Source organism: Tamandua tetradactyla, chromosome 10, assembly GCF_023851605.1.
Source record: "Tamandua tetradactyla isolate mTamTet1 chromosome 10, mTamTet1.pri, whole genome shotgun sequence".
NCBI lineage: Eukaryota > Metazoa > Chordata > Mammalia > Pilosa > Myrmecophagidae > Tamandua > Tamandua tetradactyla.
The window spans coordinates 20,879,979-20,906,804 of record NC_135336.1 but is presented as its reverse complement, the minus strand read 5'-3'; the positions used below and the strand labels follow the sequence as shown (position 1 = coordinate 20,906,804).

The 26,826-nt window shown below is 41.1% G+C and overlaps 1 protein-coding gene across 9 annotated transcripts in view; it reads left to right on the top strand.

Annotated features, from left to right (window-relative positions):
- The window catches only part of KALRN (kalirin RhoGEF kinase), a 758,640-nt gene that overhangs the window by 205,451 nt on the left and 526,363 nt on the right, over nucleotides 1-26,826 (top strand). For all 9 annotated transcript variants that reach the window (XM_077118101.1, XM_077118100.1, XM_077118114.1 and 6 more), the window contains exon 3: nucleotides 9,942-10,056. In XM_077118101.1, the coding sequence (XP_076974216.1) occupies nucleotides 9,942-10,056 (115 nt within the window). The remainder of the gene's footprint in view (nucleotides 1-9,941; nucleotides 10,057-26,826) is intronic.

The following is a 26,826-nucleotide window of genomic DNA, read 5'->3' as shown; positions in this document are numbered from 1 at the left end:
AAGTTTTTTTCCAGGACCAGTGATGGCTATGCCAATCCCTTCTCCCTAATGCATGAGATTCCCTGTTATCCTGGTCTGTGGGATGTGGGGCAGCTGCGTGAGATTAGGGCTGGGGAGCATTTTGTCATGAGGCAGAGCCAGTGCCTATAGGACATAATTACTACATCTTATGTTTGTCCCCATTGAACCTTCTTGAAATACTCTGCCCTGCTCACTAATTATGCTCACCTATTAATGAGTAAATTTTTAAAGCACATAATAGATAGTGAGTAGAATAGTTTGGAAGATAGCGAAAAGAAATCAATCATCTCAAATCCTAGCTTTCTAACAACAGCGATCATCATTTTAATATACACCGTCCAGCTTCTGTTACATGATAGAAAACATTTGTAATCATAGTGTGTGCCAATGCATTTGTAGTGAAGAACTTGAACATCCTTATTCAGATAAAGATTCATGTGCTCCTCCAGGAGGAGTGGCAGGTGGCACCATAGTCAGGCAGGCAGGCAGGGACAGATTTTTGGCTGTATAGAAAATGCTTAATGATTTTTCTGTGATTCTAAAAACCTCCCAGCAGTGCTGTCCCTGGATGCACGCGTTAAGGGCTTCTCACCATAAGTCAGTTAATCAACAGCACTTCTGCCTCATAGAGGCCTGCAAAGAGAAGTGAATTGGAGGTTATGTTTCAAAAAAACAAGCCACCTTCATCTGGCTTCTTTTTTCTATAAGAACTATTATCACACCTGCATTATCATCTAACATTTGTAGAAAGCTTTACTTTTCAAGGTGCTTCCTCAGACCATCTCATCAGTCCTTCTAGCAACCCTGTAATGTGGTCACTATTATTTTTTAAAACATTTTTTTAATATGAAAGCAGTAAATTTCAAAGTACATTGTAACAAGTAGTTATAGAACAGATTTTAAAGTTTGGTATGAGATACAGTTCCATAATTTCAGATCTTTTCTTCTAGCTCCAAGACACTGGAGACTAAAAGAAATATCAGTATCATGATTCGGCAGTCATACTCACTTGTTACATCCTATCTTCTTTGTTATAACTCCAACTTCTCCTTTTGATCCTTCTCCCAATCTTTAGGGGTATTTGAGCTATGCCCATTCTAACTTTCTCATGTTGGAAAGGGCTGTCAATAATATGGGATAGGGGGATGGAAATAGTTGATGTTCTGGAAAGGCTAGCTCCTCTGGGTTTCAGAATTTATCTGGCATAGGAACCATCTGGAGGTTGTAGGTTTCTGGAAAGTAGTCATAGTGCATACAACTTTTGTAGAATTGCCGATAGAGCCCTAGATGTACTTTAGGGTTAAAAAGAATGATGTTGGTTGGGGGTTGGCAAACTATGGCAATAGAAATATCTAGCTGAAACTTGCATGAGAGTAGCCTCCAGAATAGCTTCTCACTATTTTTGAATTATCTTAGCCACTGATACCTTATTTTGTTATATTTCTTTTCCCTTTTTTAGTCAGTGAGGTGTTGTAGATCTCATGGCACCAGGCCCAGCCTCATCCCTGGGAATCATGTCCATATTGCCAGGGAGACTTTCACCCGTGGATGTCATGTCCCACGTAGTGGGGGAGGGTAATGATTTTCCTTCCAGATTTGGGCTTGGGGTGGGGGGGGCACATCTGAGCAACCAAAGAAGTTTTCTGGAAGTAACTCTTACACATAACTATAGGTAGGCTTAGCCTCTCTGCTACAGAAATAAGTTTCATTAGAGGAAGCCTTAAGATTAAGGACTTGCCCTATTGACTTGGAAGTCCCTAATGGTTGAGGACTTTTTTTTTTTTTTTACCTTCCGCATTTTAAGACTAACTTTAATTTCAGAATCACTTATCCATATACCTACTTCTTTTTAGTTGGTTTCACTTAATTGCATGGTTTATTAAACAAAGACTGTTAACAAATATGTAACATGTCTGTTACAAGTAACACACAGGGAGTGGCTTTTAACAGAAACTCATTAACACCTCTAACTTTTTTTTACTATGAATACAGGTATCAAAACAATTCAAAATATATTTTTTATACTACTGGAAGTCAGCACCTAAAATACTTCAAAAATTAACACAATTTGAAAAATATTCATTGTACCTACTACTTTAAACTGCAGCTCTTTCACTAAGCAAGTGGATAAAGCATACCATTTATGTTTTTCCTTTAGTTTTTAGACACACATATCCTTCCACAACAATCTGACACTTCTTGCCATGCTTTCATCTTATAAACCTGAATTCTACTTTGAATACTCCAGGTTTATGCTTAAATGACAGAGACTTAATAAGAGAAAAAACGAATTGTGTAGCATTTTCCCTCCTGTAACCTGAAAACATAATGGATGTATATATATTAAATATATTCTTACAAATATCCAGGTGATCTTTACCAGTTAGAACTCTTTTATTTAATGTGTGAGTATTCTGCATTGTGATACTTAAGACATTAACACGAGTAGAAGGTTGTTGATTTAGGAGAAGTTTGAGATCCACTAAAATTAATTGTTGTATGTTTGTCCTTCTCTTGGCTTTGGAAGCGTCATATTTTCCTTGGCCATCATTAGACATCTTAGCTTTTGAAGTACAACTTTAATACTATACGAATTTTGCCATTTTGCTAACACTGGTATGCTCTGTGCATCCACCATTCCACTGGAATTATTTATTCCATTCATATTAATTTTTGTTACACATCTGATGGAGGAGCATCTGGGTATTTGGGTCCACATTCTACTTTCAGGCTATATACTGTTTTTATAATTTGTTGTGGAGACCACCATCTTCTGCAGCCCCACCCCCCTCCCCTCAGGAGACTTTGCCAATATTTTAAAAGTATCTGCCCAACATACTCTGGGATGTATCCAGTATTACATCAGGCTACACAGAATTATAAGCACTTGTTCCCATTCTGGATTCCATGCGTTTAGGTTGTTTAAATGAGGTATCCAGACAGGTTGAGTTAGATGATGTGCTATAGAAAATTTAGGTTTTGAATAAAATAAACTTGTCTTCCTTTGGTCTCAAAAAATAGGTAAAGTTCTAAAATATGGACAATATCATCCTTTACTCTGTATTCTGATTTACCTTAGTCCCGACTAGATCAGGTTTGTTCTTATCTCTACTTGAACCCTGATCTCTTTTTCAGTTTCTTTAACAGTTGTTATATGTAGCAATGCTGTCTTACAGAGCTACAGAACTCCAGCTCTGTGTCTTAGGTGTCACACAGGTACCCAAAGTTCCAGGGAAATATCAGTTTATACATGTATAGCATAGTGTTTCAAAATCTAGAAATAACATTTACAGCTCTGGACTAAATGTTACTGTTATAAGAGCTTACAATCTAGTCCCCAATTTTCTATAAGTGTTTTCTTTTGTTTCCAGCTTATTTGCACCACATAATGCCCCCAAAGTTCATTCACATCGTTGCATGCCTCACAACTTTTTTCCTTTCTGTAGCCTCATAATGTTCCATCATATGCATATACCACAGTTCGTCTTTCTGTTTCTCAGTCATTGTACACTTTGGCCACCTCCATTCGTTAGGCATCATGGATAACATCCAGAATAAGCAATCCATGACTCACATTATCCTCACTTAGTTCTGCAGTCATCAACACTCTCAATTTTAGACAAATTTCTTTGCTGTAAAGAGAAAAATAACAGATAAACACAAATAGAAAATACAAGCCTTCCTTTAACTCTTGTCCCTCCCTCCCCCCAATAATTTACCCCTTTTTGCTGTGGTACTGTTGATATCTTCCTATTAAAAATAGGCCATAGCATGCCCCTATACCCCTCTATTATTGACTCTTTGTACAAGATTCATACTTGTCAAGCAGTTCCTGTGAGAACTTATTTATATTTGTAGTGTTAATTGGTGGGATTCATGGCTCTATACAACCCTTTTTAATTGTGTTCTCCTTCAGTATGGCAATAAACCCATTAATGAACTGCCTTCATTTCTTTCCATTCCTTTACATTAGTTCACCCATCTCTAGCTTCTGTGTATCTCTAGGTCCCCTATATTCTACATTGTAAGCCTCTGAGTTTACCTATACCAAGGTTATAATAGCGAAATGATACAGTTCCTATCCTTTTGTGTCTGGTTTATTTCACTCAATATTATGTCTTCAAGTTCTTCCATGTTGTCATATGCTTCAGGACCTCACTTTGTCTCACTGTTTGTTGCATAATAGTCCATCATATTTCTATATGACACATTTTGTATATCCACGTGTCTGTTGATGGACACTTGGATTTTTTCAGTCTTTTGGCAAATGCTAATAATACTTCTATGAATATCAGTGTGAAGATGTTTGTTTTTGTTACTGCTTCAGCTCTTCTGGGTATATACCAAATAGTGGTATTGGTGAGTCTTAGGGCAACTCAATATTTAGTTTTCTAAGGACCCGCCAAACTGTCTTCCACAGTGGCTGTACCATTAACATTCCCACCAGCAGTGAATAAGTGTGCCAATTTCTCCACATCCTCTCCCACATTTGTAGTCTTCTGCTTGTTTAACAGCAGCCACTCTTATAGATGTGAGGTAATACCTTATTGGAATCTTGATTTGCATTTCCCTTTGTAGCTGATGAAGATGAGCATCTCTTCATGTGCTTTTTAGCCATTTGTACTTGCTCTTTGAAAAGTGTCTATGCATATCTTTAGCCCATTTTATAATTGGGTTAGTATTCATTTGTTGTTGAGTTGTATGATTTCTTTATGTATACAGGATATCAAAACTTTATCTGATATATGGTTTCCAAATATTTTCTCCCATTGAGTTGGCTGACTGTTCACTTTTTGAGAAGCCCTTAGAGGCACAGACACATTTGATTTTGAGAATTTCCCATTTATCTGTATTTTCTTTTGTTTCTTGTGCTTTAGGTATAAAATTTAAGCATCTACCTCCTATTAATATGTCTTGAAGTTGTTTATATTTTCTTCTAGGAGTTTTATAGTGCTGACTCTTATATTTAAGTCTTTGATTCACTTTGAGTTAATGTGCAAATAGGGTGTAAGGTAAGGTTCCTCCTTAATTCTTTTTGCTAATGATAACTGATTTGCCTATGCCCATTTATTGAAAAACTATTCCTCAAGATATTTACTGATTTCTCTTGTAATTTCTTCCTTGACCCACTGGTTGTTTAAGAGTGTGTTGTTTAGTCTCCATATATTGTGTATTTTCTGACCCTCAGCCTGTTATTTCCAACTTCATTCCGTTATGATTTGAGAAAGTGTTTTCTATGGTTTTGATCTTTTCAAATTTATTGAAACTTGCTTTGTGACTCATCATATGGTCTATCCTTGAGAATGATCCAGGAGTACTTGGTAAAATGCGTATTCTGCTGTTGTGGAATATAATGTTCTGTAAATGTCTAATAAGTCTAGTTCATTTATCATATTATTCAAAACCTCTGTTTCCCTATTGATCCTCTTTCTAGATGTTCTGTCCATTGATGACAGTGGGGAATTGAAATCTTGAAGTACTGTGGTAGAGGTGTCTACTTTTCTTTTTAATGTTATCAGTGTTTGCCTCATGTATTTTGTTGCACTTTGGCTAAGTGCATAAATATTTTTGATTGTTGTATCTTCTTGTTGCATTGTTCCTTTTATTAACATATAGTGTCCTTCTTTGTCTCTTTTAATTGTTTTACATTTGAAGTCTAATTTGTCAGATATCAGTATAGCTACCCCTGTTCTTTTCTGATTGTTGTTTGCATGAAATATCTTTTTCCAAAAAGATATTTACTAAAGTGAATCTCTTATAGACAGCATGTAGTTGGGTCCTGTGTTTTAATCCATTCTGCCAGTCTGTGTCTTTTGATTGGGGAATTTTATCCATTAACATGTGGTGTTATTACTGTAAAGGCAGTACTTTCTTCTACCATTTTGTCTTTTGGATTTTATATGTCATATCTAATTTTTTTCCTCTTTTTACCTTTACTGATAGTCTTTATTTCTACACTTTTCTCCTGACTTCTCTCTCCTGTCTTTTCATAACTACCTGTAGTGCTCCTTAGTATTTTTTGTAGAGCTGGTCTCTTAGTTACAATTTTTCTCAGTGCCTGTTTGTCCGAAAATATTATAATTTTTGCCTCATTTTTGAAGGGCAGTTAAAAAAAACCAATTTTGCTTGGTTTAGAATTCTTGGTTAGCATGTTTTCTCTTTCAGAATCTTAAATGTGTCATACCACTGCCTTCTTGCTTCCCTGCTTTCTGCTGAAAAATCCACATTTAGTCTTATCAAGCTTCACTTGTATGTGTTGGATCACCTTTCTCTTGCTGCTTTCAAAATTCTCTCTTTATCTTTGACATTTGACAATCTGATTAGTAAGTGTCTTGGAGTATGTCTATTTGGATATCTTCTGTTTGGGGTATGCTGCACTTCTTAGATCTGTAATTTTATGTCTTTCATAAGAGATGGAAAATTTTCAGTGATTGTTTCCTCCATTAGTTCTTCTCTTCCTTTTCCCTTCTGTTCTCCTTCTGAGACTCCCACAACACATATATTCATATGCTTCATGCTATCATTCAGTTCCCTGATACCCTGCTCATGCTTTCCATTCTTTTCCCTGTTTTCTTTTATGTTTTGAATTTCAAATATCCAGTCCTCTAGTTCAGTAATCTTTTCTTCTGCCTCTTCAGATCTGTTGTTTAGGTTTCCATTTTTTTTCATCTCTTCTATTTTGCCTTTTATTCCCATAAGTTCTGAGATTTATTTTTTCAAACTTTCAAGTTCTTCTTTATGTTCACCCATTGTCTTCTTTATATTCTCTCTCAACTCATTGATTTGATTTTTGATAAAATTTTGCATGTCTGTTTGAACATTCTGAATTAGTTGTTTCAACTCCTGTCTCTCATTTGAAGTGTTGGTTTTTTTCTTTTGACTGGTTTATATCTTTGATTTTCCTAGCATGATCATTATTTTCTGCTGGTATTAGGCATTTGATTTCCTTAATTAGTTTATTCTGGAGGTTGTTTTCACTCTTTTGTGTAGGTTTTTCGTACTGGATGGCTTTGTTCTCTATCTGTTCTTTGGCATTTAGTTCAACTTATTCTAGACCTCTAATATATGTTCTGTTTAACTGATCAGAACTTTTCAGTTTCTTGCCTATATGGAGCTTTTTTTTTTTGAGGAGGGTGTCCTCAGATATTATTGACCTCCGTCAGATTTTTCCAGACCAAAGAAGCTCATGTCTCAGGAGGAGAGAGTAGCCAGCATCAGATTTTCCCTGAGGGTGAGACCCAGCAGGTTGTCAGACTTTCCTGTGAAGCCTCTAGAGTCTATGCTTTCCCACTTCTGCCCAACATGTGTATCTTGTCTGCCCATGGCTTCCCAACAGTGTAAAGTGATGTGGTGCCTTTAATTTCAGCAAATTCTCCTGCCAGAAGTGTGGTTGAGACAACAGCTGCAGTAGTAGGTGAGCTTTGATTGCTTCTGTTTTCCTGCCCCTGGCGACTGAATTACCTGAAAAGGGCCTCCACTTGAGCTGGGCCCCACCCTTCTTTTCTTGGGGGAAGATATGTCCTTTAGGGAATTAAACCCTTTTATCTGACAAGTTACTTTGTCTATCATATGTGTCTTAATCCTGCCCTTATCTGGGGCAGTGCTGGAACCTGAGAGTGCTTGTACTTCTATCTAATGAGCTGTTAAGAGGTAGAAGAAAAAAAAGCGAACAACCTTTTCAGAGCACGATCCCTGCTCCCCGGGTCTGCCAATCAAGAGCTTGAGTTGTTACATGGTTCTGTGTACCTCTAGGCTCTATATAGCCCCTTTTCTTGGGGTCCAGCCATTTTCTAGTACTTTGTGTAGTTCAACTCAAAAAGCACCCCCCACCTTTTTTTCCCCTATCATTCCCTCTCCCTTTCTGCTAGGGCGAAAATGCCTGTTTCCTTTAGTGCTTATTCCAGGTTTACCTGTGCTCAGGACCTGTTTTCTGTAGTCCGAATTTTTAAATGAATTCTGCAGTTGGAGCTTGGTTGACCTAAGCCCTTGCTACTAGTAAAGTCTGTTTTGTTTCCCCTCAGGGAACCAGCCTTCTGTGCCCACGGGGAAGGGGCACTGGCCTCCACGGCTTGGGGGACTTATAGTTCTGTGTGAAATCTCAGCTGTTCCGGACTGGTGTATGCTGTGTGTCTGGTCACTGATATTCCCCCCAGCAGTTGTTCCCCACAGTTATTGGCTGTTTACTGGATGCGCTGGAGGTCAAACTGAATTCTACACCTCACTATCCTGCCGTCTTGCCCTGCCTCCTTTCCATCTTTTTTTTGCCATTTGTTGTTTTGTGTGTTCAAATTCAATTGTCATGTGCTCTAGTTCACTTATTCTTTCTTCTACCTCTTCAAATCTGCTATTGTGTGTCTCTAGTATATTTTTAATTTGGTTTACAGTCTCTTTCATCACTGTGAGATCTGCTATTTTTCTATTTGTTCTTTCAAATTCTTCTTTATTCTCCTCTAATGTCTTCTTGATATCCTTTTTGTCATTAGCCACCCATTGAATTTATGTAGGAGATTTATATACACATCTTTGAGTAGGTTTTCCAAATTCTGTATCACACCTCATGTTTTCATTTGGTCACTTGGATGGGCCATATCTGCCTGCATCTTCATATGATTTGTGATTTTCTGTTGGCTCCAAGGCATTTGATGATCATGATAGGATTACTTTGGATGTTGAGTTCCCTCACTTGTTTTTAAGTATTGTATTTGCTTGGTTTTGCATTGAAGGTCTCCTTTTGCACTTTGTTTTTCAGTAATTCCCCAGACCAAGGCCCTGACCTCATGTGGGGAATGCAGCTCTATTTGAGGATCTGTTTAAAGCTAGATAGATAGCAGACTGCACTTTCTGCTTCTTCCCTCATGGTACTCTTGAGCCTCCTCTTTCCCTCAGGCTCACCTCTCTGTGGCAGTTGGCTGAGCTGGATGGAGACCCAGTTCAATTCCAGCCATGTCTACTGGTCCTGGTGTGCACTGAAAGGTACCTACCCCTGGAGTGGGTGGGTGGGCAGTGTGTACCTCATTGGAGAGAGATTCCACTTGTGGGCTTAATGGGTCTGGTGGTACCCAGGTTCCCACGTGGAGTGGCCTTGGGCTTTGGGAATGGGTACTTCAGCTGCTACTGCCCACAGCTGACCCAGAAATGCCTGTTGGCTTTGTGGGGAACAGGTCATGTTGTGGAGCACTCTGCACAGGACACAGTGCATAGTGAAGGTCACTTCCTTATCTCTGACTTTTTGTCTGTGCACTCCTGAGGAATCTGGGCCTTCATAGGGAAAGGAGAGCAGTAGGTACCTTGCAGTAGCTTGAGGGTCTATGTGCACATGGAAAGAAGTCTGCTGGCTTCTGGGCTTCTCATGGGAGTGCCCAGCTGCAGAGCTATAGGGGCAGATCTCCCCAGCTAGCTGCAGAATCAAGCAGGAGTTCAAGGGTTCTCCATGCCTTTGGGACTCTGCATTTTCCTGTCCCCAGTGGAGTCACAACTGAGCAAACTCACCCTGTTTTCTCCATTCCAATTATTCTGATTTTTAATCCAGGACTTCCTATACAGTATAGAAGGCCCTCTCTGATCACTTGCACCCTGGAACTGCTGTCTTGGTCATTTTTCTATCATGTCTTTAGTTTTCCATAGGGTGTGAACTCTATGGAAAGGCAGGGGTAAACTCAGCCTTTCATATTCCACCATCTTTCCAGAAGCGCTGACCATTATTATTTTTATCCCTGTTTTACAGGTGAGGATTCAGAGAAGTCTACCAAACTGCTTAAGGTCACACATGCTATGTACGCTCAAATCCTATACCTTTTTCCTTTTTTTCGATACCATATTTCTGTCTGTTTCTTCCCGTGCTAAGATGGTATTCTTATCTTTTGGGGTGGATTTTCTGGCTGTTGCTTTTTTTTTAAACTCCCTCCTCTTTGTCCCTGCAGGGGGCCGTGATAAGCGAGGTGGACCCATCCTGACCTTCCCTGCCCGCAGCAATCATGACAGAATAAGACAGGAAGACCTGCGGAAACTCGTGACGTATTTGGCCAGCGTGCCAAGGTAAAGTGAAGTGAAATATTCTGCGCAGGGGAAGGAGGAGGGGAGCTGGGCTGATGCCAGTGAGTTGTAATGAGCTTTGATCTCTGCCAGGGGCCTGGACTGTTTCTGCCCTTGGAGTGGATTCTGATTATTCCTGGAATATCACCCATTGTTTGCCTTATTCTCATCATTCCCATTGTTACTGCTAGGATTCATATGTGGAGTGGGAGCCAGAAGTGGGAACTGTGAGTATAGGTGAAGGTCCCAGGCTCAGAGGACAAGTTTAGGCCTGGACCAGGAGATAGTATGTCCTGGGTATGATAGATGCAAACTGTTTTACCCTTAGGGGAACTGGAACTCCTACTGAGTCTACCCTGGCTGGTGTAATAGATTATTTTCAAAGTCTCCAGCTTGTGAAGATGTTCATGGATTTTGGAGTTTGGGGAAAATAACTCCATTTATCTTCAGCTACAGGTAGCTCTTCACTCAGTCTAGGTCATATGTTCTCAACAGGGGTGATATTGTCTCTTAAGGAGTAAATTTCTTGGGTAATGAAAATCTTACTCATTTATGTTTAAAGCCCAAGTATCATGTAGTATATAAACAGATATACAGTGTATCCATGGTATTGAAATTTTACTGGGGAGGTGATTAAGGTTAAAATACCTAAAAAAGACTCCTTTGGATGGGTGCAGGGAGTGACAATAATAAATAAGATTGATTAACTGTGGTCTAGGTAGTACTGGCTGTGGAGGAAGCAAGCCCAGGGCATGCTTTATATCTTTTGAGAAAAAGGACAAGGCCTTTTCCTAGTCAGAGAATCATAGGATGTGAGAATCAAAGAGTCCTTAGAAGTAATCCAGCCAAATACATTTAATGTTCTGTATAGAAAAGAGGGCTGATATGGAATGTAAGTTGCTCACAGGGAAGTCACTGGTAGAGCCAGCCTAGAACTCAGCCTCCTGCTCCTGCTGCAGTGCTCTCTTCATCCTCACTCTTGGCCTAAAAGAGCTCTGGTCTGTATCATTTAGTAGGGCTGGACCTCAGAAGTGTTTGTTGTGGCAAATAGAAGTGGTGTCTTGGGCTTTTAGAATTTTCATCTTGTCTCTGTGCATTTTATACTAGAATTAGCACATTAGAGAAAGGAGCTATACATTCAGCTGTGGCTTTGCTGGGAGACCTGGTATAATTTTTTAACATGTTGATTACTTGAAGCAGGTGCCAAATGAGGCAAGCACTACACTTCAAAGAGCTATGAAGGAGACAAAAGTAAAGGGATTGAGCAATAGTGATGGGCAGGTGGTAAAGAGCAGTCATCAAATGCGTGGAAGGATGCTGAATGGAATTAGGAGCCCCAAAGAGCTACAAGAAAAAGAGTGTGAACAAACAGAAGTCAGATAGCATCTATTTTTCTTCCTTGTGATATCCTCTGGGGACCAGAAAAAAGATAAAAGGTCTTAAGCACCAGTGAAAGGGATTTGGATTATATCTGAAGAAGAAAATCTAAACTCTAAATGCATGAGGCATTGGACTGAAGAATAGAATGAGCTTTTTATTCTAGAGGTCTTTGTACAGAAGAAATATCCCCATCTTTCTCAGAGGCAAGGAAATGAGTCAAATGACCTATAATTGACCTAGTTAATTTAGTAATTTAGCCATCTAGAGGCTAAGCAATTTTTTAAAGTACTTTTCCCAGGAACACTACTGTGGTGGTTTGGAGCTGTATGTACCCTAGAAAAACATTTCTAAACTTCATCCATTTCTGTGAGTGTGAACCCATTGTAAGGAGGACCTTTGATGAGGTTATTCAGTTAAGGTGTAACCCACCTCAGTCAGGATGAATCTTAATCCTAGTATGGGAGTCTTGTATAAGCAGAATGAAAACCAGACAGAGAGAAAGCCATGGGAACAAAAGCTGAAGTTCAGTGGAATCAGATGAGAATGGAGATCCCAGCAGAGGCTGCCATTAGCATTGTCACGTGACGGAGAAACCCAGCACCAAGAATCACCGGCATCCCAGAATACCAGTCTTCTAGGAGAAAGCATCACTTTGATTATGCCTTGATTTGGACTTTTTCCCAGCCTCAAAACTGTGAGCTAATAAATTCTCATTGTTTAAGCCAGCTCATTGCATAGTATTTGCTTGAGCAGCCAAAGGAAATTAAAACTAATACTAATGGGCATAAAGTAAGTATTTTCTAAAGAAATTTATAAGAAAATAAATTAGTGGGACCCAGAATGGACTCTCTATTCTTTAAGAGCCAGAGGACATTGGGATTCCAGAAGATAGGAACAGTTTGTTTTTCTTTCTGGAATGTTCACCACATACCTCTAGCTAATGCATGCTTGTCTTTTCTTCCTTCATTCTGACTTGTTAAGCAAAGATTGGGACAAAACAGATTGGAAGTATTTAGAAAAAGAAAAGATATCTGATGGAATGAAGGGAAATGAAGCTCAAGAGGGAAGGTCATGAAAAAGAAAGAGAAACAATTCATTATTATGGAATGACTGTACCTGATGCTGGCTCTCTGCTTTGCAGAGGGTGGTATGCTGTTTGGAAACTGTTATGTACCCCAGAAAAGCTATGTTCTTTTAATCTAGTTTTATGGGGGCAGACTTATCGTTGGATGGGACCTTTTGATTAGGTTGTTTCCATGGAGATGTGACCCTGCTCATTCAAAGTGGGTCTTGATCCACTTACTGAAGTCCTTTAAAAGGGAGAAGGCACAGATGCTTGGAGACAGAAAATGCTCCAGGAGATGCTAATTTAAGAGCCTAAGTCCAGAGTTTGCCCTGGGGAAGCTTAGAGAGAGAAATGCCATGGAGATGCTAAAAGAAGATCCGCATGACTCAGATAGCAAGCCACTGGATTCAGAAGCTGAAAGAAGTGAACCTGGAGTAAAGATCAACAAACACCAGCCACGTGCCTTCTCAGCTGACAGAGGTGTTCTAGATGCCAGTGACAGGTCTTCAGAGTCCATGTATCATCCTGTTGAAGTCTTAATTGGGACATTTTCATGGCCTTAGAACTGGAAATTTGTAACTTAATAAATCCTCTTTGAAAAAGCCAACCCATTTCTGGTATATTGCATTTGGGTAGCTTTAGCAAACTCAAACAGGTGTTCCCAAAACAGAGAAGGCTATTCACTAGTGCAGGCAGGTGGAGAAGGAAGAATTCTTCCCTCAATGGGAAGAATTGTTCCCAGATGCTGGCTGCTGCCTCCCTCCTCCAGAGTCTGTGCTCACCAGGAGTGTGAATAGCTGGTGGGCTGCAGTCTGCCAACTACTCATGCCCACTGATCTCTTCCTTATTCTGCTGGCTACAGGTTCATTCCTGATAACTGTTGGAAACAAAATCTGGAACGATTCAGTTCTAAATATGATGAAGTTGGGGAAAGAGTGTTTTCAATTCTTCTGTTTAGCATTGGCTTTGGAACAGAAGGGAAATTAGGGAAACAAACAGCTGCATTAGGTAGATGATACTGATGAGAAGAAATTATTTATTCTGTGTCATGTCCCGGGATACTAAAAGGACAGACTCCTGTTGGAGGTGGACTGTGCTCCAAAGACTAGTGTGATTGAGTTTGTAGGGGATGCTTGGCATTCACCTAGTCACCCTTTATTCATTCTTTAACCATTGTTTAGATCCTCTGTCTGCCTGGTAGATTGAGGATTCTTGGTAGCAGGAACAGACATTTTGAGAAAGTTAGGGAAAATGTGAGCCTATCTGCCAAACCAGTGACAGTAAAGGACAGCCTGAGATGGGAGGCTGCTGGTAGATGGGAAGTGAACTAGGCAGCAGAAGACAAGCAAATAAGGACAAGTGATGAAAGAGGATCCTGAAATCTAACACGCCCATCAGTTTGATGACCATTCTTGGCACCAGCCTAGAATAGCTGATTAAACAGATGGTTGTGATAATTTAGGAATGAATGGAAGGAAATAGTCTCACTCTCTTCTGTGCAAGCCAGCTCATGTTTGGGACACCACATTCAACTTTGCAACATTCAGTTCTGCCAGCCATATTTTAAGAACTGTATTGACCAGTTAGATTACTCTCAGGGAAGAATGATCAGCACACTGAGGGTTCTACAAATCATGTCTCCAGTAAGAAGAATGAGGTATGTTTACTGGCAGGAATAAAGACTTTGGAAAAAAGTGATTTCTGATTTCAAATATCAGAAAAGCTTCGTTGTATCAATGAATAGAAGTTAAAGAGTTCAGGAATAGAAAGTGAAGAATCTTCCTATATGGGAGCTGTCCAGCAGCAGTGCTGCTTGCTGCCTGTGGAGAAAGTGAGCTTCCTGCTGTTGGATGGCCCGTCTGTTAGGGATCCTGTAGAAAGAATCTCTGCATTAGTTTGAAGTCTGAACTAACTAATTTCTAAAAATATTTCCTGCCCTATTTTTTTTTATGATATTGGGGAAAAGCATACATCATTAAATTCACCCCAAATAGAGTAATAATCACCCATACCAATATACAACCCCTTGCCAGACTTCCAAAATAAGTTAAACCTTGAATTTTATTTTAGATATTGTTTAATTAACTGCATAGTAAATCCTAAGAGAACTCCTTCCCTATACCCTTTGGACTATAGATAAGATTTGGGGGCATTAACTGAAGCCAAATCACATCCTGGGTATGATGTTTTTGATCAGTACATGGGTCCTACTCTTTGGGGCCCATTGGCTTCCTTCCTCCAGTCTTGCTCCTGGTGAATTTGGGCATCCACCCTTTGTCTTCTTTCCAGGCTTTCTGTAATCTTATCACGAAGGAATCATAACTATGAGGGTAGGAAGCAACGTTAAAAGTCCTCTGCATCAACTTCCCAAACGATTTCATTCACTCAATTTAACAAATATTTACTGAATGGCTACTATGAGCCAGGTTCTGAGCAGATATATTGGAGAATTCTTTTTCTATCTTTTCTGACTACGTCTATCCTCTATTTATCTTATATTTTGTCCTTCTGAGCTGCTATCTGCTTGCAATTACTTGTACAGGAAAAGAGTAGAAGGAAAATATTCAGATATGATCAGTTGATGAATGTTCCTAGAGATTGAGAGACAGAACAGAAAATCCATCTTGGGAGTAAATAATTGCCCAGGCATAACCAACAATGTGGATAATCAACTCAGTGATTATTGAGAGTCAACCATATGCTTGAAATAGGAATTTCTAAGTACCACATGTAGTAAAGAAATTCCAGGTTAGGTTTATTGAATTGAATTCCCCTTCTTTGTAATCACTGTTATCTTGCATTGTCACAATCATCTTTCTGCTTTACCGTTTGGAAGCCCCTTTGATGTATCTACCACTTAAGTTTGCTCTTAGCAGTGCTGCAGAGATGCTGAATGTTCCAGCAAGGAATGCAGTTGTCACATTGGTGAGGAAAGATGACAAGAATTAGGATGTGTTATTCTGTAATGTCAATCAAACCAAGTTCCCAATATTTTGGCTTATTATTTGATAACAATTGCTCTTGTCCTACTGATTTGAGCAAAAAATAAATCAGACTTGTAGCCAGCACTATCTTTGTGTTAGATCACCAGAAAATAGGAATAAACAGAGAGAACCTGAAAGACCATTAGAAGAAGAGGAGGTAAAGCTGCAAAGGTTTCCTCCTACTATTTTATTTCAGCATGAGAGAGTCCAAGCTATCCAAACTGTCATCATCAAAGGTGTTTTGTTGTAAGGGCCTGTTGTATTATGGATGTCTTGTCCTTTGTTCTGAGTTCATCAGTTAAAGGAGGATATGGGGAGTGAGAAGAGGAAGCAAGGTAATGGAAGGCCTCGAAAATAGGACCAATGAGAACATTGTTATATTTTCCAAAATTTATTCCCATTTAGATCCATTTTTAATTTCTTTCATTGCTTATATATGAAGGGTTTAAAATTCTAATACAGTTTTCACATGCTCCACAAATTTCTCAGCAATACCAGTTAACCATTCCTGTTGTTGGCTGTATGTGACACAAGCCCCAAAGAGCAAGTTGTGTTCTGCTACTCTGCTAGGAAACATCAAATCACGATAGTAATTACCATTGTACGTGAGCACCTTCCTTAGAGCTGTACAGATGTTTACAACACAGGGTGGGAAGACAATCTTAGTATAGAATGAAGACACTGGGATTCATACCCCAGCTCTACACTTCTCAGTCAGGAAACACATGGCCACTCACCCCTGGTAATCAGAGAAGAGTTTACAAAGGGATGGTTTACAAAGCTGTGTCAGGAGAGCAGGGAAACCAGCAAGGGGTAGATTCTCGAAATACCTCCAGGGCTAGTTACAGCAGGCCAGGGAACCACTGCTGCCTCTAGGCCATAGGGGGCATGATCAGGAGCAGTTCCTTGGGGTATGGAGAGAAGATCTGTGGCCTTCTGTGGAGAAGGCCCCATGAGGAGGGACTAAGGGGTATTGATACTCTGACCTCAGTCTCCTTTCACACTCTGATCTCTTGTCAGTGTTTGTCACTGGGTGAATGCATTCAGAAGCCAGAGGACAGGGAGTGGATTGATGTAGTCCATGTAGGTCAGCTTCCCAGGGCCCGGGGTAGTAGGGAGAAAATGGAGAATGAACCCAGAGGAGCAAATGGAAGATGTTTGGCACAAGGTGAGACCTCCAGTATACTACTGAATATTTCTGCATCCAGTATCCTTGGGAAAGGACTATCCATCTCACAAAGGTGTTGTGAAGTGATCTTCTAGCCTTCTCTCTGTAGCACCCAGATACTCACCCTGGATGAGTGTTGAAATGGGGGCTCGAGCTGAGTGCTCTAGAGAAGCAGCATGTGGAGCATTCAGCTTTCTTACCGACGGGAAGGAGGAAGATTCAAAAGGAAGATGTGCTCTAGGGATTAAGAGAATTTTGCTCAAAGTACAAGGAGAGGGAGGGGTTCATCCAGGCAGCAGGAAGGGCTGGGAGAAGGTGGGAAAGAGCAGGGCGTGTTCAGGTTAAGTTCGAGGGGGTAGAGTAGAAAGGCATGTAAAGGGTCCCATGGGGCCAGTTGAAAGTTTTACTGATAGGCAGTAAAGGGCTGTTGAGGAGATTTTTCAGCAGAATGACAATTAAAATTGTATTTTACAAGATCCACTTTCCAGCTGAGTGTAGAAGGCCTAGGAAAAGAGGAAGTCGTTGCAATAATGTAGGTAAAAGATTATAATAATGGCTAGCATTTATTGATCACTTACTAATGCATGTAAGTATTTTATATGCATTAACATAATCCTCATAGCAGCATGAGATAGATGCTATTATTATTCTCATTTTACAGATGAAGAAATAGAGGCTCGAAGAGGTTAGGTAAGCTGCCTTTGGTCACACAGCCAGTATGATTTGGATCCAGATGGTCTAGCTCCAGAGCCTTAGCTTTTATCCACCAAAGAGATGAGGCCTGAGTGGAGGAAACTGCAGGAGTAATGGAGTGCAGGGGACAGATTTGGTGAGATTAAAGGTAGTCTGAAGAATGCACTTAAGGTTTGGGTTGGAACTCAGGGACAATGGAAAAAGGTGGTAAGAAGATGAAGGGGCAGGTGGACGTGATCATGATGGGCAAGGACGACCTGTGCATGAAACCTGCTCTCTTAGGAACCTGAGTGTGAATATGGCTGCAGATGGGAAACGCAGGTGGCAGTTGACTCAAAACTGGGCTTCTCCTGACCGAGACAGTGGATGTGCTTCCTCCCCCAGGTGCTTGTGCTAAGTTTTAGACAAGTAAACTCTGCTCATTTTTGCTCATCTATGGATGGTAACCATCATATAGTCACCAAATTACACTGAGATGGAATGAAAAAAACAAAAACACTTGATACCATAGAAACTATTTTAAAAGGCAAATAAAAGACTCTCAGTAGCAGGGGCCTTGAATGCAAAGCCTGGATTGGTGGGAGTATTCTCTACCGCGTTCCAGCAGTCGTCCCATTCAGTTTCCTTGGGGTCCGAGATGTTTCTTTCACTCAGCTGCCTGCCTAATTGTATCTTCAGCATAGCTCTGATGTCAGAAACACAATCTTAGAATTAGTTAGTGGTCAACTCAGACACATTTTGATGTTGGGTCCCTTCTGTGACCACTGTGGGACTTGGCAAGGTCTCTGTCTCTGCTCTCCCAGTCCTGGTGGGACTGAGTGGCTAGAAGAGTTCATGGAAACTCTGAAAAGCAACAGGTTGTGGGGAGGGGGCAAGAAGAGCTAGTCTAGTCAGGATGCTGCAGATGCTTAGAGATGAGCACTTGTGACTCCCAGAAGAACAATAAACAGGGCAGTCTGAGGCGGAAATCATTTGGTTATGAAGTAACTATAAGAGGCAGTCCTAGTTATTCCAGGAACCAGTAAATGCCTTTAGATGATAAATCAAGCATCCAGCTTTGGACAAAGGGTTTCCTAATGGAGAGGGGATGTTCCTCCTCCTCCATATGTGCCTTCAGTTTGTACCCTTAGAAGAGACTTTGGGCGTTGCTATTGACTTTAGCAAGAGCAGAAATGCAGGCTATTGGAGAGGGAGTGACTGGGTTTAAGGAAAAATACTGGTGCCTGAAAATTATACAGGGGATTCCAGCCCAGGAAGGATGAACTCCACAACCTTTCCCTCTGGGAGGTGAAGTGTGCATACTTCCTGACAAATTTCTTCATCTGTAAAATAGGCATAAGGATAATAGCAAACAGAATGGTAGTGAGGATGACACAGAAGGAGCCCATGACAAAAGGCAGTTTCTTTCCCCTGCTTTGCTTGAAAGTAGGGACCTTGTTTTGTCATTGTCCCTAGCACAGCTTTGTCAATATTAGGGTTAGAGTGACATTTAAGGTTAGGATTAGAGGTAATAGTAATAATAATAATAGCAGTAGGGTCAGTAACCCTTAGTTGGCTCGTAATACATATTGAATGAATATGTATGCAAAGTCTTGGCCCACTCTTTTTTTCATATAGTATAAAAAGCATTCCATTATTGTAGAAGATAAGTACAGAAAAATATAAAGAATTTGAGAAAAATACTTGTAACTCTGCCACCTGGAGATAATAACAATTAATATATTGACATATTTCCCTCAGGTCTTTTTTTCTTTGGAGATTTAAAAAAAACAGAATTGAATCATATAGTTTAATTTTGCTTCTTGTGTTTTCTCCCTTAGCATAATAGCATGAGAATGTTTTCATAACATTAAAATTTTTTAACGCATAACAGTGTGTCTTGAGCATTTCATATTTTAGTTAATCCTATCATTAAACATTCAAGTTATTTCTAAGACTTAACCATTATAAGTAACCCTAAGTAAACATTTTTTGGTATAAACCTTTGTCTAACTTTGAGATGGTTTCTATGGGCTAGACTTGTGGCTATCCTGAATTAATGTTTCTTTTCTTTTAAAGCTAGTGAAACGTATTGCCAAATTGCGTTACAGATTCCTCAACTTACACCCCTACTGTGTCATGGCTTAGACCATGTTCATTACCTGTCCTCCAAATTTTAATTTATTTGTTCATCATTGCCCAGACCCCATACAAAATTGTTATCACCATCTTCAAGAAATCCTGACTCAGGGCCATGTATTAATTATGCACCTAAATCTAATCTTGGCTGTGAAGAGAGTAAAGGAATTGGTTGCAGGGCTTGTCTTTTGTGGTCTTCCAGGCTAGGATCCTTTCTGTTTTCTTAAACTAGTCGGTTTGCTTTTGCCCTTGGTGAACTTTTAGCTTTGTCTCTCAATGTGTTTCAGCTTATTGGCTGGTTGTACCTGAAGTAGCTTATAGTAGTTGTTAACCATCTCTGTTCTCATCTGAACTTTAAGGTACTTATACACCTTCCAAGGAGAAAGTTAGACCTCCTTTGGAGTTTGTCTCTAGGCATGAGCCTCTAAAGTTTAGATGCGGTAATTTAATTTCTTTTTCAGGCTCCTAAAGTCTATGGGTTAGGCAGGCCACAGTGGCTCAGCAGGCACTGCCGGAGACCTGGGTTCAATTTAAAGTCTGTGGGTTACCCACAGCAGCTGATAAGGAAGCTGAAGTTTCTAGTGCCACCTTATTTAACTAAACTTCAACATGTCAAGTGAAATAAGTTCCAGGACATTTAGATTTTTCTGAAATTCATATTAGGGAGTCAGGGTGATTTAAATTTAGTAGAGATTCATTTGGCTGTAATACTGGAAATGAGGGAGTTCTCCCAATATAGATACTGGAGAAATAGTCTAGTATTGGAGAAGAATATGTTTTTCAATTAGGTGGCTTCCAGATTTGGAGCTTTTTCCCTCTCCCCTAATAAATGATCCTATGTAGCATGTTTTATATTTATCTCATTGGTCAGGTTATCTCTCATGGGTCAGGTCTTATAGGCCCCTCACTGGTGTTTGGGCTGTGTGTTTCTAGGTATATGCTGGATACTGACACTTCATGTATGGCACTTTAGTTTTGTAGAGACTCTCTTAATATATATACTTCCAGCAATGTAGATATGCTTCCTCCAAATGGGGCAGTCCCTCAGCTTTGATGCCTAAAAAAGACATAGCTGGGTTTTGTCAGAGGCGCTCCAAATGATAATGTTCTGTCCTCTCTCCTCATTAAACATTGAAATTTCCAGGCTTTACTTTTTAAAATTTTTATTGAAGCTTAAGTAACCGCTAAGCAATGATCGTTCTTCCTCAATTAAAAAATGGGTTTAATATAAACTTTCTCAGAAGACTATAGTAAATGTTAAATGAAATCAGTGTTGGTAAAAATATTTAGCCTATGTTGCTAGTTGAAACTGGGAATTTTAGAATGCTGTTATCTTAGAGAAAAAAATTAAACAAATACTTAAGTAACATGTTATGTCTACATTAATTCTTAACTTTCTTTCATGAAATCAAATCTTGTCTTTAGCATTAGGGAAAATAAAATTCCTTCCTGTTGGTTTGTCTTCAGTTTTAGGTAAATTTCAGGAGACAGGGCTCCAAGCACAGTTGTCTCTTGGAACTTCTATGGTCTCCCTCACAATTTTTATCAGTCACAATCATTGAAAATAAAAGCCTTAATTTGTCTTTTTAAACCTTCCCTTTCTGACACCATTTTCTCTTTCCATGTTAATGTGGAAGATGAGAACAAGAAAAACATCACTACCTAGGGCTTTTTGTTGCTGAGAGTATAATCCGGTGATCACCGATTGCAAAAAGTGTCTGTACCAGTTTGCCACTATAGCATTTACTAAAATAACAGCATGTCCCCTTTGCCTGCTCCACTCTGTCTCTTCTCTTCTTGGATTGCTTCGGATGAAAAGATAAATTTAGAATTTCTGTCTTTTAAGAAGAAAGAATTTTAATTTCAGCATTACCTAAGCAGAAGAAATAACTTCAGCAAAATTCATAAAAAGGTTTTTTGAATCTAGAAAGCTCATTATCCAGTGGTGATGGGTCCTGTCTCTTCTGTGGTTTCAAATTGTCCATAAGGTTTCCTCCCTGGTAGATTATAAACCTCTTGAGGGCAGGGATGGTGGGTCTTGCTTCTTGTCCAAGAGTTTGCAGAGCAGCACCTTGCAAGTTGGTTGAATTCAAGCTCCCCAAGGGCAAAGGGCAGTGCCTTGGCCCCCAGATTCCATGGTGTCCATGCCTACATCTCTCACCTTTAGCCCTGAAGACACTGAGGCCAGACCTGGGTCTCCTTCTTCAGGATGTCCTCTTTCCTTTGTAAGCGTTTGTGCCCACATGGGTGCCCAGGCTGGGGGAGGGAGGACTGGCTCTATGGCAGAGCCTTCTGCTGGAGGAACATGTGAGACGACCAGGAGTGGGCTCTCCCAACAAGTAGGTGTATTCCTATTTTTAAATAGAGCAAGTATGACAGCCAGCCCCATTTTTCCCAAATCCCAGACTGGAACCATGGTGACTCAGCTAGAGCAAATGTTTTTCCGGATGATTGCAGACATAATCCAAGTGTGTGTCCTGATCCCTGGTCTCTCTTTCCTTTTCTCTCAGAGCCTCTCTCCTCTCCGCATACTCAACTTATTCTGGGTCAATTGAGACCCAGCCTTGGTTTTGAGATCTACTCAGAAACTCTAAAATGGATGCATTTTTCCCCCCTCTCATCTTTCAGACCATTCTGTCCAGAGCTGGAATTTTATCTGTTCCTATCACTAGTAATTCATGTGTCAGATTTTGTAAGAAACTCTTTTTGGCCTGGTGCCTGAGGCAAAGTCTGAACATAGTCCATGGCATACCCACCCTCACTCCCTGCCCAGGAAGAGAATGTCCTCTGATCTTCAGACCCGTCCTTTCTTAGGCCACAAGCTATTTTCCTTTGCCAGGAAGTTCAGGTTTTAAAATTCATTTGCTGAAGAGAAACTCCCTGTTTTGTACTTGGAGGAAGGCAGCAAGCACTCCTTACTCTCACCCAGCCCCAGCAGAAATGGAGTGCCCCATTAGGGCCAATATGAATTGGTCCAATTTAGTTTATGTGGCTTTGGACAAAGAGAATGATTGTTGAGCTCTGATATGCATACATAACTTAGAGAGAATGCTCAAATAATCCTTTGCTTTTTCAGGCTACTACTGAACTTGCAGACTAATAGGAGGAGACCCAGTTCTTGCCATCAGGAAGGCTTACAATCTTGTTGAGGTTCCAGAAAACAAACACTGAATGTTTCTGAGGCAATATTCAAACAGGTGCACCAGTTAAATGGAATTAATCAGAGACAGATAAAATTTGACCTGGATTTTAAAGGAAATATATGGATAGACTCCTGGAGCATAAAGCAGGAAGGGCTTATAAAGGTTAGCCAGGCCAACCCCTTTACTGTAAACAAGCAGCATGCTGTTATGGTGATGATCCGAGGGCCACCCACCTGGATAGTGGTGTTGCTGGAGTCAGGGCACCAGTCCTGGACTGCTGCAACCCTGCCCTGCCCCCTGACATGGACGACTGTGGCAGGCACTCCTGACAGCAGGTGGCCCCCATAGTGCAGGCACTGGGGCAGTGCCTCAGCCCCAGACTTCCTTGGCCCCATAAGAGCTTCCTGAGCCACTGAACTAGCGCTGGGTGGGGCAGCCTATTGGATGTAGTTCCGATTTTGAGCAAAGACCTGGATCCCCATGGTACTGACCCTTCCTGTTTAGTTTGAACTTCCAAACACATCCAGCCCCTCCCTCAGACTTCCTCTGTCTGACTCTCCCAGACCACCCTTGCTGCTCCCAGGCTCCCATTAGTGCTTATGTCATGACAGGGTTTTTCCTTTTTGTAACTCTGAAGACCTCAGCAGTCCTCTTTGCCAGGGCAAACCTACTCCCCACAACTGCCTGGTGTCAGAGGGAAGGCCGGCTGGCTGCAGGGTCAGGGCTCCTTGTCCTGAGGTCAGTGAAGCTCCTCTACTCATAAAGCCGTGTGGACATGGCCCATGGATGACGTCGTGTTGGGGGCGACTGAGGGTGTTTGTCATGGTTTGTATTTGTGCCTGTGTCTGTGTGAGCAGTCAAATGGCATGGGGCTTTCAAGAAAGTGATGTTACTAGAGGAGAAAGTGGAAGAGGGGAGGACGGGAGTTATACGCAAGTTTTGACCTAAAGCTGTTTCCTGAGGAAGTGTGTGGTTCGATAACGAGGATTCCACCTGCCCTGCCAGGAAACTAGGACCCAGCTGGAGAGGGGGTTCCTGTGAGGCAGCTGGGGAGAAAGAGTGGTTTGGGCCACAGGGATTGAGGTGAGCCAATGAGGGCTCTTCCCTGCTTCCTGGCAAGCTTTGGCTCTGGCCTAGGGGCTTTGGTTCCAGGCATCACACAGCTTACACTGTCACCAACTCCCTTGGGTCTCATCAGCTCTCTTCTCTTTCTCCCCACTTTTGACAAGTGCCATATGTCTTACGGTTGTGGTGACTCAGGTGCTGTGGTTAGACAAGTATTTGGAATGTGGACTCAATCTTGGGTCTGCTTCTCACAGATATATGAGCAGTGATTATAGGGACTTTTTGTTTTTTAAGTTAAAAGATGAACGATTTTTCACACAGGTGACTGGGAGAGGGTGGAGTGAATGGTGAAGTCCAGAGGAGAGTGGCGTAGGGTTGTCTGAGGAGGGTTAGATAGGGTGTGGAAACTGCGTGAAAAGGTTGTGGGTCTCTTTCCCTCTGCTGCTTCAGTTTCCATTTGTTTTCTGTCTCACCCTCTGGAATTTGAAAACTCCAGAAAGAAGGAACAAAGAGTTCTGTGAAGAAGAGTGGGAAATAGGACAGGAGGATGTTATCCTTAAGTGAATTGTTTTTTTCTATTCACTTTCATCTGAACCCACCCCTTTCCCACCTCCTCTCCCTGGCCAACCAGCCCCAGACTCCAGGAACAGTTCTAGTCCTTTATCCAGGTGTTTCCAAGCTCTTTTCTTGGCTAACAGTAGCAGCTTCCAAATTCCCTGCTCCAGCCTGATCTAGAAAGTGAGTCTCTTGCATTTGAAAATGGAAGTTGTGTTTTGGAGCCTGTAAGATTGTAAGATGACCTGGCTGATTAACAGGCACATCTGAGTTTATGCAACTCACACAGGCTCAGAAGACTGTATGTTTCCCACCTGCACTGCGCCTTCACCACCAGCCTCCCATTCTGGTCCTGCTGGCTCCCATGCTATTTGCAGAACTCTTTTTGGATATTCCCTTCAGTCTAGGATGGGCTCTTTCTCTATACTCAGGCTGGCAAATCTGTGCTTCTTTGTGAACAGACCTGATTTTTAGAAAGTGTTTTGTGATAAAGGTAGCAGCATAGAGCAAATAAATAGGGGACACTAGGAATGTGCAAATGCCCTGCTGTGTCATTTTAGGCCACCGGACTTGCCACTTTATGGCCACACCTGGGAATGCTGAGTGTAGTCTTGGAGATCGAGTTTGTGCTGTTTAATACTTCCCCATGCCCAGGGGGAAAAGGAGAATTGGCCATATTCCTGCCCCAGCATTTGCAAGCAGAGATTTTCTTAAGCTGCTGCATTTTTGTTAAGTTAGATGGTAGACTTTAAAGAGGTGGAAAATGCTTAACATGCCTCAATTTGCCTGCAGTGTTGGGCTTTCCTGGGACTCTGACTGGGGTAGGAGTGGTGTTTGCTTCTGGTAAACCAAAGGTGAGGAACTGGCAGGGGGAGTTTCTATCCCTGAAAATGGGCAAGCATATCTCTACACCCTTCCCTTTAGGGAAATAGTACTTAACTGTAGATGCACACTAGGGGAATTTTTAAAAACAAGTGAATCCAACACAAGACTAATTAATTCAGCATCCCTGTATTTTACAGAGGAGAATTGAGGCTTAGATTTAGGATAAAACATCGTCTTCACCTCTTGGCTCTAGCATCGTGGGCCAGAGGTGCCAAAGCAAAAGATGTGTTGTTGAAAGGGTAGAAAAGATGCTAACTGTTTAGAATAATCATAACCTGGCAAAAAGGACAGAGTATCTTCTAGTAAAGAAATGCCATCTGGACAAATCAACATGGATCCCAAGGAAGAGTTCATGGCAGCTGAATCCCACCTTGACAGAAGGCCAACAGATGGTGAACAGTCACCCATAACCTGGTGAGAGAGGTACATGGTGGACAAAGAGAGCCCACCCACCTCTCCATGCTCTTCTCCCTGCCTTTTGGACAGTAAGCTCTCCAGGAGACCTCAACATTGTGAAGTTTGGGAAGTGTCCTGTGAACAAACATCTATGCACCATGCAAAATTCCCTAGAGAGTTTTCTCTCTAAGGCACTGCCTCTTCCAACTTTCTTTTTACTGCTTCTGATTATACCAATTAGAAAGCTTAAAATAGGTGCTAATGTATCTTTAACACTTTTCCTTAACACCTGCTGATCTCTGGTTGTTGAAGAAACTGGGCATGGTCTCTTCTGGGACATCAGCAGAGAGCTGCTGTAATAGAGTGGAATAAGGAGCCAAAAGCTGGTTAACAACACATGGGGACACGGGCAAATATTTGAAAGGAAATCCAGGTCCTACAACCAAAGGCTCTCTAATGCATTTAAAAACAGCATAGGATTTCGGACACATGGGTCAGAGGGATAATTTTCTTCTTACAACTCCAAGGACTTTTCTTAAATTCTGAACAGAAAGTTCAGCAATGAAATTAGGGAAACACCAGTACAGCATGGGTCTAGGAACAAGCATGAAGTGGATTTTTTGTTTGGGGCTGCTTTTTTTCTCCCCTTTTTGAGTTTCTGCTTCTTCATGGTGAATTGTCTCCTGGTCTTGAAGGCTACCCAGGCACTGTGGGTGAGACTTTTCCAGATCTCTCCAGATGGCCTTGATGTTCCCTGGATAACTGATTTGAGAGTTAATTTTGTTCTTTCACAGCCTAAATATTGGACCTTCCTGGGCTCCCATGTTAGTATTCTGACACCTACCTCAATGTTGTGTATATTTAGCATCTCCCATTCCAGACCCCACAACTAGTGCCAAGTGACCCAGCCCCCAACAGCACTCATTAAGGAGAGGGCAGAAACCCTGCTGTCTCCTTGATGGGTCTGCTGGAGTGGAGCTCATTGTAGATCTCTGCTCCCATCCTGGGATCAAAATGAGTTGTTATATTTATTCCAGCAGCTGTTTCAAGTACAGTCTGCCAGACATTCATATAAATGGCATAAATCTCAGGTCAAGGAAAACATCACAGGAGTCAGGGTCAGGCCATCTCTACACTTGGAGCAAGTGGAAACCACAAATGAAGCGGTTCTTATTCCTGGGGTAGGGGTTTTAGCACTCAACACAGGATACGATGGGCCTCTAGGCTGGATTGTGTGATATCTGCTTCTACAAGGGAGGATTTTCTTTCTGTCAGTTCCGGAGTGCTCTTGGCTTAGTGAAAGACCCAGAGCAGGGAAGT